Source organism: Notechis scutatus, chromosome Z (assembly GCF_049901735.1).
Source record: "Notechis scutatus isolate UNSWTSFEM ecotype Mainland chromosome Z, rNotScu1.2, whole genome shotgun sequence".
Classification (NCBI taxonomy): domain Eukaryota; kingdom Metazoa; phylum Chordata; class Lepidosauria; order Squamata; family Elapidae; genus Notechis; species Notechis scutatus.
In genome coordinates this window covers 38622331-38636466 of record NC_142025.1, presented here as the reverse complement: position 1 = coordinate 38636466, position 14136 = coordinate 38622331, and the positions used below count along the sequence as shown (strand labels likewise).

At 36.6% G+C, this 14136-nt stretch overlaps 1 protein-coding gene and 1 long non-coding RNA gene across 4 annotated transcripts in view; one reads left to right on the top strand and one right to left on the bottom strand.

The window, feature by feature from the left end:
- The window catches only part of ETV1 (ETS variant transcription factor 1), a 138875-nt gene extending 129649 nt beyond the window's left edge, over window positions 1–9226 (bottom strand). The window contains exons 1-4 of one of the 3 annotated variants that reach the window (XR_015745904.1): window positions 9041–9226; window positions 8459–8591; window positions 7652–7739; window positions 6032–6079 (exon numbers count right to left, since the gene is read on the bottom strand). Coding sequence is in view for 2 of the 3 variants with exons in the window: in XM_087946838.1 (XP_087802964.1) it covers window positions 6032–6079; window positions 7652–7739; window positions 8459–8503 (181 nt within the window). In the remaining variant the exon portion in view is untranslated. Of the gene's footprint in view, window positions 1–5466; window positions 5764–6031; window positions 6080–7651; window positions 7740–8458; window positions 8592–9040 lie in introns of those variants that run through there. The other 2 variants (XM_087946838.1, XM_087946839.1) reach the window with 2 other exon arrangements.
- The window catches only part of LOC148128827 (uncharacterized), a 156631-nt gene that overhangs the window by 101360 nt on the left and 41135 nt on the right, over window positions 1–14136 (top strand). The window lies entirely within an intron of this gene.

The following is a 14136-nucleotide window of genomic DNA, read 5'->3' as shown; positions in this document are numbered from 1 at the left end:
TTAATGGTAAACTTGTCAGATACCTCACAATATCACCCTGCAAAGAAATTTAGGTTTCCACACTAAAGCAGGTAGTCAACAGGTAGTCAACTAAGTATAACTATACCTTAAATCCCCCAAACAAAATAACTCTTGTTTGGGAGATTTAAATATGCCTTAAATCCTTCAAACAAGAGTGTGGTAACTGCAGTTTTAGAAACCAATCATTTCTTTTTTCTTGTCACTGCTACAATTCAGTCAGCCTTTCATAAAAGGAATAGTAGTTTTTAATCTGGTGACAGAGCAGGAGGTGGGATATATCAATAAAAATGACTGAATTTGGATTCTTTGGGGGACAGAATATTTAAATATCTACAAAGATCTCCTTTGCAGTAACATTCTAATGGACTACTTAAGACTAGGAAAAAAGATAAAAAGAAGAAGCACTTTAAGGGGTAAGAATAGGGGACCATATAATAATGGGAACAGCTTTTTCAGGTTTATTCTGCAAGATGCCATTAATTGTCTCACTTTGGAGAGAGACATTTCTGTTGTTCGATTCTGCTTCCTTCTCTTGTCAACTTCTCAAATCTTCCCTGAGTGAAAGTAAAGGTAACGAAGTGTTGGTTTAAAAAAACTCTACGGAGAGATTTTAGTTTCAAATACCACTTATTTACTTTTAAATAACAAAAAATGCTGGGATTTATTCAGAAATATGCTCTTTTGATATAATGGCACTGACCCAGAAACACACAAGATTACACTCTAATAAGATATTGACATTTTCAATATGTACCTAAATGCTTCAGATTTTTTTTAATATTAAGAAGCAAAGGCAACATCTTTTAAGATTTTGTGATTAAGCTGAGCAACAGCAGAATGGAACAATTTAATTTTTTCAAACGTAATCACCCTCCCCTAAAAGTATGTGGGGAAAGCAAAAGGAGACAGCAAAAGAAGTTGAGTTGATATTTAATTAAAACCAGCCCTATCCACTGTAACAATGACCTGCAGCCAAACAAGGCAGAAGATGTATGAGTCATTCGCTCTGCCAGTGAATGAGACAGCTGATCTCTTAAAACAATTATTCAAGAGAAGCAGTCAGAACTGGAGTCCTGCCTTCATTCACAAAAACAGAATTCGGCAAGAAACATGTGGCCTCAACCACAATCTTTTCTTGTCACACCCCCAGTAAAAAAGAAGAAAGAATGAAAGAGAGACAGAAGAATAAACTTGTACTTTTTATATAAACACATCAATTTCATTGCTTTGTCTTAGGACACTACACAGGCCCTATTAGAGAAACAAATACCATAAATGAGATGTCAAAAAAAAAAAAAAAGATGGTCTCAGAATGGAAAAAAGTTTCAGGCTCCATAGGAGATGCACAGGAAACACAGAGTGAGAAAGGGAAAATGCACAAGGCAAATTAGCCAAAGCACTATTTTTACTCCTTTTATTTTTAATCAATTCTACACAGACTGTGACAACATTTCCGGTAGCATTCCTTTTTTCTACTCTGGCAGTCCATAAGCCAAGTTGCCAAAGATTTCGAACATCAAGGAATTCTCCTTTGAAAGGAAAAGAAAAAGAGCTACACAAATTAAGAACAAGTACATGTCTCACTGTTCTATAAACAAGAAATTATTTACCAGCTAAAATATAAAGAAACGGTGCTTTTTCCAATTAATTTTCTAAAGTGAATCATATAATAAGGATATGACACTTTGCCTTTTAAGATATTAAAAAGCACACTATTTCCAAAATTCTACACTTTCAATCCAAATACTTTTTAAGAACTTTTAAGATGCAAAAGTGATTAATAGAATCGCAAATCCCAAATAGTTTTGTCAATACAGCCTGATCTTAACATTTCAGCCTAGGAAGTAGACAAATTATTATTTCTTTGATTATAGAAAGTTGTCACACTATTTTATAATGAGCAGAAAAAGCTCTTAGGATCTTCATGCATATAAAGGCATCGTAAATGAGCCTTCCATAAGCCTAACTTTATATCTTTGGTATCTTGATGACATACTCAGATCTCCCATCCTCACTCCTTTAGACGGCTTCATCTTACAGATATCTTCACGTTATTATGTGTTAGGGATAACCCTGTAACTTTTTACCCCCCAAATACCTCGGGAACTTTTACAGTACTTTGTATTTCTTATTAATTCTTTGTACTGCAAAATTTAGTTCCTTTCTTTAAGGGCATTACACTATATAAAACAGGAAAGGTTCTTATAACACTCTTGATTGTGAAGATGAGGATAAGAAACTAACATTCTGATTTATGGCACTTCAATATCTTTTTCTATCTTGATCAAAATAAAAAATGGCAATTACATTTGAAAGGGAAAAATAAAATAAAGCCAGAATAGACACAACAGGTAAACAGTGCCAAGAACATGAAATTTTCACAAAGTTCATTCACCAAACCTGGCCATTACTTTCACTGGCGCCAGTATATTTTCAAGAAATCATTTCTTTATCTGAATCTCTTGTACCACCCAGAGGAAAAAGGGACGATAGATAGATAGATAGATAGATAGATAGATAGATAGATAGATAGATAGATAGATAGATAGATAGATAGATAGATAGATAGACAGACAGATGTATGTATGTATGTATGTATGTATGTATGTATGTATGTATGTATGTATATAACTGTCCTTTATGTATATAACTGTCCTTTCACTAACAGATTATTCTTTCTAGTTGACATTTTGTTGAATCAATACTAATACAACAGTTTTAGTTCCTATAGCATTTACTTTATCCATCATTTTTTATGTTTTGAATATAAATTTAAAACATTCTTCTTTTTCAGCTTATTTTTCTTTCAAACCACAAACTGTTTCCATCATAACACAGCAGGCTTTCAGCACCATCAGTCTTTTCGTTCCCTTTTTTGTTACAGAATAAACAGCAGGAGCTTCCGATAATGAAAAATACATTAAGTTCATATTTGAGCTGATTATTTGAAATCAGTTGTTAACTTCTATTTGTCAAGGGCAATTTAATGCAATATCTACAAATTCAATAGGGGAGTTTCATCATTTTCTGGGCCAAAATGGCATCACTATGAACTACATTAACAGATTTAGTTGAAAGTCCCATTGATTTTGAATAAACTTTCTATGAATACACAAATGAAGTACTGGAACCTGAATAGCCCAGGGTTATTAGCAGATAGTAATGCTTTACTAAATTAGGAAATTATTAACAGTCCTTCATTTTTTTTCAAATGCTCAGATCCCAGTGGTTTTATTTTATTTTAAGTCTCAATACAGTAGCAGCAGCAAATTTCTTCTGAAGGAAAAACAAGTGTTTAAGTCTGTCACACATAGAACAAGAAAGTTTGGTCAAGCATTCTGCTAGGTTCTTGTGCCACTGGATGCAAACCATTTTTGAATCTGACATCCTAGATTTGGCACACACATCACAGCAACCAAATTACAGCACACTACATTACAGCAACCAAATCTGATTCTATTCACCACTGAATTATTTTTCCACCTTCAATGCATATGTAAATGCCATTGTTTCCAATGCCACTTCTGTGAAAAGAGAATAGACTGTTTATGATTACTCATTTTAAGCAACATCTTCCCCAGAAGAATAGGGATACTGATAAATATGCAGTTGAAATTTCTCAACTATCATTTTTTTTCTCTTTTGTGTGTTCTCATTCTTTCCTACCTAAAAACTATTTCTCTAAAATGGAGATGGAAGGGGGAAGGAGGACAGGATCCTCTGATAACTAAAAAGTGATAATCCATAGTAATTTAGTCAGATGCTACTGTACTACATTAAAAAAAGAAGTGGCAAAATTACGGGAGTTAAAGTCACATTCCTGGTTACAAAGCATTATGAAAGCTAACTATTTCACAGAACTGTAACTTTATTAACAATTGTGTGAACATAAATGGACAAAATTTAATCAAGGGGTAAACAAACTAGAATCACTTCAAGGCCAATTTTATAAATAATATTGTGTGGATACTTACTACCTACAGAGCATCTCAATGGATTTTTTTTTCCTTCTTGGAAAATGCACAGATAATTATTAAGTCATAATTGTGATCTGTAATCTTAGGTTACAAAAACTTTCTCTCAACTATTACATTTCACATGAACTCAATTAGTTTTCATGTTTAGGATTTGATTCAACCAAGTCTTAAGCTACACTGCTGGTCACTGGATACAATACTTAATTATGTTGGTAGAATGCTTTAAACAGCATATATCTAAGACAGGAATTTAATTTTTCATCTGTTTAATTGGTAATAGCATAAAGCATTTTCTGCATGCTAACTCAGAAGAATGTCCTATTGCTTTCAGTAAAACTTCTGAGTACAGGAATATAGCCCATTTTTTAAATTTTCTTTTGTTTGTGCATGTGTGCATGTACATACACACATATAAACATGATTAGCAAATGGTATACAATTCATTTTTGTTCATGCTTCCTTTTCAGAAACATTTTAAACAATTATCTAATTGCACATTAAAAAACCTGCATTTAATCACAATTTACCAAATTAAAATATGCATTAACGCTAAAACTCATTGAATGAAACAAACAACATCAAATGTTTAGTGCTTTGATAGTGCTTACAAGTTATCAGGATAAGCTGAAAGTTCAGCATATGTATAGATCTTTACTGGAATTACTTTACACAGCTATTCTTGAATTTTAGCAAAGACCTTCAATATTTATACTGAGGTTTACCACCTATTAATCATACTTAATACTTTCTTGCTAGATACTGTACATAAAAGCATGGCAAAAAGATAAATTAATCAGAATTATATATTTGGCAAATTATATAGGGTAGTGACAAAAAGGTAGGCAGCCTGTATGTACTGTTACAATACTTCTCTTTTCTCTGTTAAGCAATTACATGAAATTATCCCTTTCTAAAAGAAATAGACTGTTCATTCAACAAACAATGCACATTAAGTAAGAGTTAAAAAATATTAAAACCCCAGTGAATACTACAAATGCATAAGCAAGCAAGAGCACATATAGACAGAGAATACAACACCTAGTTCTGAATAGGCTTAATTCAATTTTCTGTTTCTCGATTACATTTTTTTTTAACAAAAAGAATTTGATCCAAGTTATCTTCATGCTGGAAAAAACCCAAACATGTCAGGAGCATCAACTTTTTAGTTAGAAAATATACTTTAGTTAGGATCAACTTCCTATGCTTTTGCAAAACTTCTCTCAGCATCTCATCCTGCTCAAGTCAAAATCCACAGTAATTTAACTCCAGCATTAAAACTATTTCCTTATAATCTGTCAACTGTGTTAAAATAAACTACCTCAGAGTTAAGGAAACACAAGGGGGTGCGAGAGGAAGGAAAAGGGAAACAAATAAATTTTCTCCTTTTAAAAGCCTTGCAAAATAAATATCTATAAATTTGAAATAATGGTTATACAAATCCATCGTTTCTTAAGTAGCCAATACACACCTAACGTTCGGTGTTGCGAACAAGCAGGGAAGAAGACACTTTCACTTAAATCTTGAAGCATCCCGTCCTGATGAACTCAGAGAAACTATATTCTGCCATCAGAAAAGTACTTCCTCCAGAACACTAAACAATTGTATGCTCTGCTCTGAAGGAAAGAGCGAGCCCAGTTCTGGCTGTAGGCAGTCTCCTGAGGTACAATAATATAAACCTGATCAATTGCAATTAAAATCTGAACAGAGGCTTGGAACGTGAAGTCTTGGTGCATTAGTTCTTGCCAAAAGCAGATGTGATTGTGGGCTGGAAGCAATTTCTCCTGGTAATTTGTGATGACATTGGATAGAGCAGCCCCAGAGTCCCCAAAGACAAACTCATCAGAGGCTCTAATGTATGCATGACACATGAGGTGGCTCTTTTAGAGCTCAATTAATTGGGCTGAACATTAAGACAGCAAGTTCAGGACTTTTTTTCCCCCTCCCTTTCCCCCTCCCTTTTTCTTCCAGAGTGCTTTTTTTCTCCCTTTCCTTTCCTTCTTTCTTTTGGGTAGAAAACATTTTTCCTTCCTTACCTTCTGCAAGCCATGTTTCCTGTAATTGGCTTAGATCTTGAAACAGTTCTACGAAAAGAATAAGAGATACAAAAAGGGGTCAGCAGCTCTGTAATGTCCAAGTAATACTAAATTAAGCAAAGATCTTTATAATTTATTGTACTTTGTCTACATTTGTGTAGATTCAAATATTAGTTTCTGCATAAAATATATGTGGTATTCATCACAATCAACTCCAGTAATAATTTACACATAACAACGGACTTTATTGAGAGAACCCATAAAAATCAATTGATCTGATTTCTGAATGACCAAGACTATTTAAAGATAAATTCCTTGAACTTCTTTATGCATACCCACTCAAAGACAATTCTATAGATTTCAATGGGGCTTACTCCAAAATAACTACATCAGATTATAACCTAACATTTTTTAAAGGAGTACTCAACAATGAAATGCAGGTTTGCCCATATGTTTGGTATAAAATATTATAAAATGATAGAAATAAAATCCAGACAAATTGCCATTGTAAAGTAAGGTTTTTACTTACTTCGAGGAGGAGAAATTTGCTAGTTAATGTATTTAATTAATAAATCCCAAACATAACCAAAATGGAAAGCTGATTGGTAATTTAGTCAAATCAGTTCTCTGCAGGACAAATGCATGAATTCATGAAGCTCTTGGTTTGGTTTAGTTGCTATTTAAGTCATCATGTCCACATTAACAGATCACTTTTTAAACAGAATTTTTAGAAGGGTGTAAGGGCTTTCAAAATTATTGCAGATCACCCTCTCAGAAGTCTTTACAAAGCTACCAATCCAAGTTGGATAGAGTAGCCTTATAATGCAGAATGAATTTCTCTACTCTGAACCATGCCCGATAAAGAACATTGGTGCTTTGCTTAGAGTTTGAGAGAAGCATGTGAGGACTATTTTGCCCCCAATAAGTTGCTGTTTCAAGCAACAAGCTATCAAGGCAGCATTGTTGAAGAATCAGTTGTTTCCCACAATAGCCTTTCCACAAACTTATAAAGTGTTAGATTCACATGGTATGATGTTAAAAATGTAATGAACCATTTTCTTGTGAGTGGTTCATAGCTGGTTACTATAGGAATTACAAACCAAAGAGTAGGGATGGAAAAAGTAGCAGGAAGAACTCTGAATCTTGTTCTATTTTGTCTCTAATGGTTAAATCAAAACTTTAGCATCTCTTTGAAAAACGGTAGGCACTCCCAAAGCAAATGACAATGGGATGGGAATGTGCAGAGGCCTACAGGTGAGTAAACTGTGTGCACCCTTTTACTATCAATTCTTGCCAAATTTTCACCTCCAGGTATATGGGCTTACTTACATCCCTACCATGTGGCAATACCTAACATAGAGGGTGAGTCACTGAAAGTACATCAGCCTAGCGGTGAATTGCTTTTGTCACCTTGTGTCACATCATGAGATGTGGTTTTCTTGTCTCATTTCTATAAATAGATGTAGACAAAACTCCAGGAAGATGCATGAGGAAGGAAAAGGAGAGAAAAGCGTAGACATCAACATTTAAAAAGCATATTACAGGGTTTGTAGATATAAGAGGGGGAGCCAGTAACATTTATTCTCCCCCCCCCCCTCCTTGCGTAACACATATCCTCACCTTCTGAGTCATGAGCCAGATCTCTGTTAATGAATTTTCTTTTCCTGACATTTGCTGGTCGCTCATTACAATTTCTCCCACAGAAATTCTACAAATAGAATAGAATGGTTATTTTAAAAGGAAAAAGGGGAAGAAGTTAGATATCAAGCAATATTAGCAATAGGTTTTAAATGTTAAGACTATGCAGAAAGCTTAAAGCTTCCCTACTGATCTTATCACTAATTTCAAACTAGAATTACTAGAATTAAGCAAAAGAATATATTTAAGTTCAATCCACCTACTGGAAACATATGTCCATATAGACGCCTATATAGGAAGGCAGGAATATAGATGTGAGTATTAATTTTGGCAACCTAAAGTTCTAATACCTACCAAGAATATTTCTTTAAAAGCCAACTTTTTATTGATGTTGGTTGGGAGAATGACATTATGCTTTAATTTTTAATTCTTTATTTGTCAAAGTCCTTTAAAAGGAGAAAAACTTTTTTTCTTTAGGGGACTTCTAAGATGACTTCTAAACTTCTAAAACTGCAACAATTATGATTTCTTTCTTTTATAATAATGAGAGGAAAGTGTTGTTTTTTTCCTCAAACCAAAATGGAATGTGGGAAAAAGTGGAAATTTATTGAATTAAATACACATCTCATTACAAAGTATAAATTTTCTTCCCTTTACTTCCATCCAAAAATAAAACAACAAAAGAACCCAGAACAATTTTCCACATAAAAGCTTTTGCTTTCTCCCCTTTTAACTGCAAATTGCACCCTCCCACCGAGAGATCCAACAACTTAGGAGCTGATCACTCACATTGGTGACCATGTAAGGCACTTGCTGGTCATAAAATCCATCCATTCTGATGACTTTAGCGTAGTATTTTTATTATTATTTCCTGGACATTGGATTTAAGAGAGAGTTCCTCCAGATGCAGCCTTCAAAGAGCCTTTAAAAAACCGAGAACACAAGATGGCTTTTAGATTTTTTTAAAATCATGAATGAACTGCCTGAATTTGCATATCTAATGATCCTCCAAGAGTGCCATTCATAAAAACACACGCATCGCTCCTTCTCTGCTGCCTTCCTCTGGGTTACAAGCAAGAGCCGGAGAGGATAGCAAGAGGATGGAAAGGATTTCGGGGGGAAAAACAACAACCAAGAAATCAAATCGCGAGCAAAGCTGGCATGCCCGCTTTGGTCCCTGGAGCGATCCCATTTGTAAACGTGTGCAGAACTAGTAATGGCGCACGATACAACTCGCGTTACATCTAACGGGAGAGAGGAGAGGAGAAAAAGAGAAAGAGAGAGAGAGAAGGCAGAGCTACCTTCTCCTTGCAAACCACAACCACGTAATCGCCGGAGCAACAGACAACAAAGTTGCTGTTAAAAACCCACCTGAAAGTACAGCAAAGACGATCGGATGCGCGCGCGCATACACGCGCACCAAAACAAAAAGTCCCTACAAATGTAATAACATTAATTATTTCTCCCAGCACTTCTCCTTTCAAGCGAAAAGCGCCACTGACAGGACGCTACATTCAGTGGTTTTTCCTCTACTTCTCCTCCAGGGGCCTCTAGTCTAAACCGAGGGATCTCCGTAGCCCATTGGCTAACCGCGTCTTTAACAGGATCAGATTTCTGACTGTCAGTCAAACTGCCTCTCAAAACACCCTCCCTCCACCCGAGGAAAAAGGGAAAAGCCGGATTCTCCCGGATTCTGAAGGGGATTCGAGGGATCGTTGTTATTCCCTAATTTTATCTCTCTGCGTGTTTGTGTCCGTCTTTCCCCCCAGCTCAAACGCACGCAGCTGTTCTGCAAAGATTTGGACCGGTGCGAGACTCTGTCACATAGATGCGGTGCCCATGGCTTAATACCGCCGCTAATGCAATTTGAAGACAATTTTCCCCAGTGTGCTAGTAAAGGAGACCCAGTCAATTTATTTCATGTTGATGTGGCTTTTTTCACAAAACGCTGTTCTCCAATCACAGCCCACCTTCAGAACGTTGCAAAATTCAGCTACCATTTTCCATTGCTTTAGAATTCACATACATAACTTACTTGCAAGGATGAGATCAAATATTGAAAATCCTATCAATTCCCTGCAATTCCCAATTTCATCCAAAAATGTCATCACCCATACACAGACTAAAGTGATGCTACTGGGAATTAATTTATTTTACTCATTAATTAATCTTATTGTAAAGGCATGAATACCCAGACTATATAAATTTAGTGCTTAAAATGATGATCTGATAATTTGATTGGAATATAAAAAACTTTTCCTGAGCCAAGTTTTTGGAATCATATTTCAGGAACATGTACATTAATTACACTTTTCTAGGAGAAATATGTAATCTCAATCAAACTAATAGAGGGACACAGGTGAAGTATAATTCACTGAATACATAAAGAACAATTGGATTTACAGCATTTTCACCTAAGAACTTATGACAGTAAGTTTTCAACTGCTACATGAAGCTTTTTCTCTTTCACTTTTCAGAATTAGAAACTTTAATAATTGTTGAGGTTGTCTACATTAAGCTTTCCAGTTCAAAGCATCCTTTTTATTTTGTTTTGTTTAGCATCTGCTGCTTTGAAAGCTGTGCCTCTGCCTACATGTGTATGTACTACCAACTGGCACCTTGGCAAAGGAAAGTGATAGTTTATGTATTTAATTTATTTTATTTGTAAATCGCTTACAAGATAATAGGTATAAGTATAAACATGAGTAAGAATACATGAAATAGGTATGAATAAATGGATAGAAAAGGACAGGGATGGTAGACATTATTGTGGAGTAGGGGTTAGAGCAGGGGTGTCCAACCTTTCACCTTCCCTGGGCCACATTAGAAGATGAAAATTTGGTTTGGGCCACACATAATTAAATTAAATAATTAATTAAATTAAATTAAATTAAATTAAATTAAATTAAATTAAATAATTAAATTAAATTAAATTAAATTAAATTAAATTAAATTAAATTAAATTAAATTAAATTAATAAAAATAAAAATAAAATAAAATAAAAATAAAATTATTATTTATTATTTATTAAAATTATTTATTAAAAATTATTTATTTTTTATTTTATAATTTTTCCGCCAAATTTTATGGGAGGGGGGAAAAGGCTCATCGCCTGCACCTACCTCTCCTCCTGCAAATTATTTATTTTTTATTAATTTTCGGCCAAATTTTGCTGGGGTGGGGGAGGGGGGAAGAAAAGCTCGCCCGCCTCACGCCTACCTCTCCTCCTGCAAATGCAGCGGCGGCGGCAGCGTGGTGGTGGCAGAAGCAGCAGCGGCGGTGGCGGCGGGGGCAGAAGCAGCAGCGGTGGCAGCGGCAGACGGGCAAGCGGCGGCGGCGGGCAGAAGCAGCAGCGGTGGCGGGGGCAGAAGCAGCAGCGGCAGCAGCGGCGGCGGGGGCAGAAGCAGCAGCGGTGGCGGCGGCAACAGCAGGAGGTGGCGGGCGGGACTTTTGGGCTGCGGTTGCCTGCCTTTCTGTTGCTCGCTCGCCCGCCTCACGCCTACCTCTCCTGCAAATGCAGCAGTGGTGGCGGCGGTGGCGGCAACAGCAGGAGGTGGCGGGCGGGACTTTTGGGCTGCGGCTGCCCGCCTTTTCTGTTGCTCACCTCGCCCGCCTCGCGCCTCACCTCTCCTCCTGCAAATGCAGCAGCGGTGGTGGCAGGCGGCAACAGCAGGAGGTGGCAGGCGGGACTTTGGGCTGCGGCTGCCCACCTTTCTGTTGCTCGCCTCGCCCGCCTCGCGCCTGCCTCTCCTCCTCCTCCTCGCTGGATCTTTCATGAAGGTTGGGGTGGGCGTTGGGGCATTACGAGGCAACCTGGGCCGCATGTGGCCCGTGGGCCGCGGGTTGGACAAGCCTGGGTTAGAGGATGTAACAACAGAGTCAGGTAGTACTGCCCAGGCATTGACCACTCTTGCTGAAGTCGCATTTCTGCAAATCAAGTTTGGAGCGGTTTACATTGAGTTTGTGTCTGTTGTGTGCTCTTGTGTTGTTGTGGCTGAAGCTGAAGCAGTCATTGACTGGTAGGACATTGTAGCAGATGATTTTGTGTACTACGCTTAAGTCCAACCGTAGGCAACACAGTTCAAGGTTGTCCAAGCCCAAAATCTCAAGCCTGGTGATATAGGATATTCTATTGTGAGCAGAGGAGTGTAGTACTCTTTCTTGTGAAATACTTCTGGACTTGCTCAATTGTATTAATGCCCGATATACAGTGTGGATTCCAGACAGATGAGCTGTATTCAAGTATTGGTCTAGCAAAGGTATGTAACATTGGTATGTTAACAATTCAATATTTCCAGAGGAGAAGCTTTGTAAGATTAGATTTGCAACTCTTAATGCCTTTTTGGCAATGCTGTTACAGTGAGCTCTAGCACTTAAGTTGTTAGATATGAGTACACCAAGGTCCTTGACAGAGTGAGGATCATCAACAAGAATGTGTACTTACATATCCACAGAGGTAACCAGGGACCCTTCCTGAAGCATCCAAGAGAGCTTCACAAAGAACAGGCTGCTTTCATGTTTCAAAGGGAGGTGCTTCATCTTTCCAAAGGTGCTTTAATAAGCATCAGGTGCAAATGTTTTGCCTTGCTCTACTAGATAAATATCAGGAATCTGCTGTGTGCCAAAAGGAATTGTTATTTCCCAAAAGTCTGATTGAAGCACTTTAATAAAAGATTAATGTCCCCTTGATTTTAAGCAGTGGAATTGAGTTGTTGCTGTATTTCATTTTGCTTAAAGCAAGATGTTGATTAGAGTTTTAGTCTATCTTTGATCATTTCAAAATGGTGAACATACTTTATATGCCTGCACCTTCGGTTTTCCCCACAATAATAACTTCGGGTTGGGCTCAGAGAGAGTGACTGGCCCTAATGTACACAACAAGCATCCATGACTAAGACAGGCCAAAATCTCAGTTTCCTAGTTTTTAGCAAGCACATTAACAGTGCAGCAAACTCTATGATGGCTAGTAAAGCACATTAGCCATACAGTAGTGCTTTGAACTGAAAGATCTATGACACAAATCATCTCTTGAATGTCTTTGACATTTTTGACAGCATGAAGTAGGCTGTGTCTCGAGTACCTTCCTGAAGCAGAGAACATTTCACATGCCATATATGTGTGTGTGTGTGGGAGGGGAGATAAAAGATTGTTTGCAGTGCACAAATAGAATTAGGATTTCTGTGATGATTTAATTATGATTGTGATGTCACTTACCCCCCACTTCAGATGCTGATAGGTATATCTTCCACTGTTATTAATTATAGTTAAAGAAGCCAACAGGTTGGCTAGAAACTCCATTAATAAAATCTAACTTAATTTATTTTTCCATAGTTGGAGTACTGAAGATAGCAAAACAAGAAAAAAAGATTATGAATTTAAATGAAACAAACCCTGTTAATGAAAGGGAAACATCAGTTAAAATAATTGATACAATCCAGAAGACCTGGCTGAAGAACAAGTCTTACACTAAGGCAGTTTTCCTCAAACACTGTAACTTTAAGATGTGTGGACTTCAACTCCCAGAATTCCCCGGGCTGAAATAAATGACTCACTGCTATTAACTTCTCAAAACTGAATATATAGTACAGGGGTCCCCAAACTTGGCAACTTTAAGACTTGTGGACTCTAACTCCCAGAATTATCTGAGAATTCTGGGAGTTGAAGTCTAAATCTTAAAGTTGCCAAGTTTGGACACCTCTGATATAGTACATGGTAGTAATACTCATTCTTATTAAAAGAGGTTAGCCTTTAAAGACAACTTTTAATTTGTAATACAAATGTAACGAATAGTTAGAGAACACTACAAAGTAGTAAAAATAAGTATTAAAACCAAAATTGAATAATTAAAAAAATATAACAGGACCATCCAGTTAAAATTTCTCAAAAGAAGGCAATTTTAAAAGTTTTAATCTATGACTAAATTTTTTGGAAGGAAATAGTTCTAAGAATATTCTGTTTTTTTTAACACATAACTTGGAAAATAATAAGCAGAAAGACTAAGTTGGAAAATGGGAAATATGTGGGATAAAATTTTATGTATAGCTATTTCAGACTATAGGTAGACCTTGTTTACTGACCATTTACTCAGCAACTGTTCAAATATAAAAGTGCTGATGACCTGTTGAAGATTTTCACAACATCACTCAGTCATGTGGTCACCCTTAAAGTCAGTATACTTTTGGTATGCTGTGCCTGATCTGCATTTTTTTTCTCTCTCTCTCCCCACCTCTCCACATCTTAGTTAGTTGATTGTTCTTCAATACATTAAAAACAATACAACTGTGCTGGCCCCCAGCCTGAGAGCCATAGATATGCTATGCAAATAGCTTACAGTATTCTCTTGAAATCACTTCCTCTTCAATCTCTCTACTCTTTGAGGTAGAAAAAAAATCAAGAGTTTTTTTGAAGAGATCTCTCCTTTGTCTGACCTTCCCACCTCCTTGCAAAGCAAAGAGAATTGGGTAAAT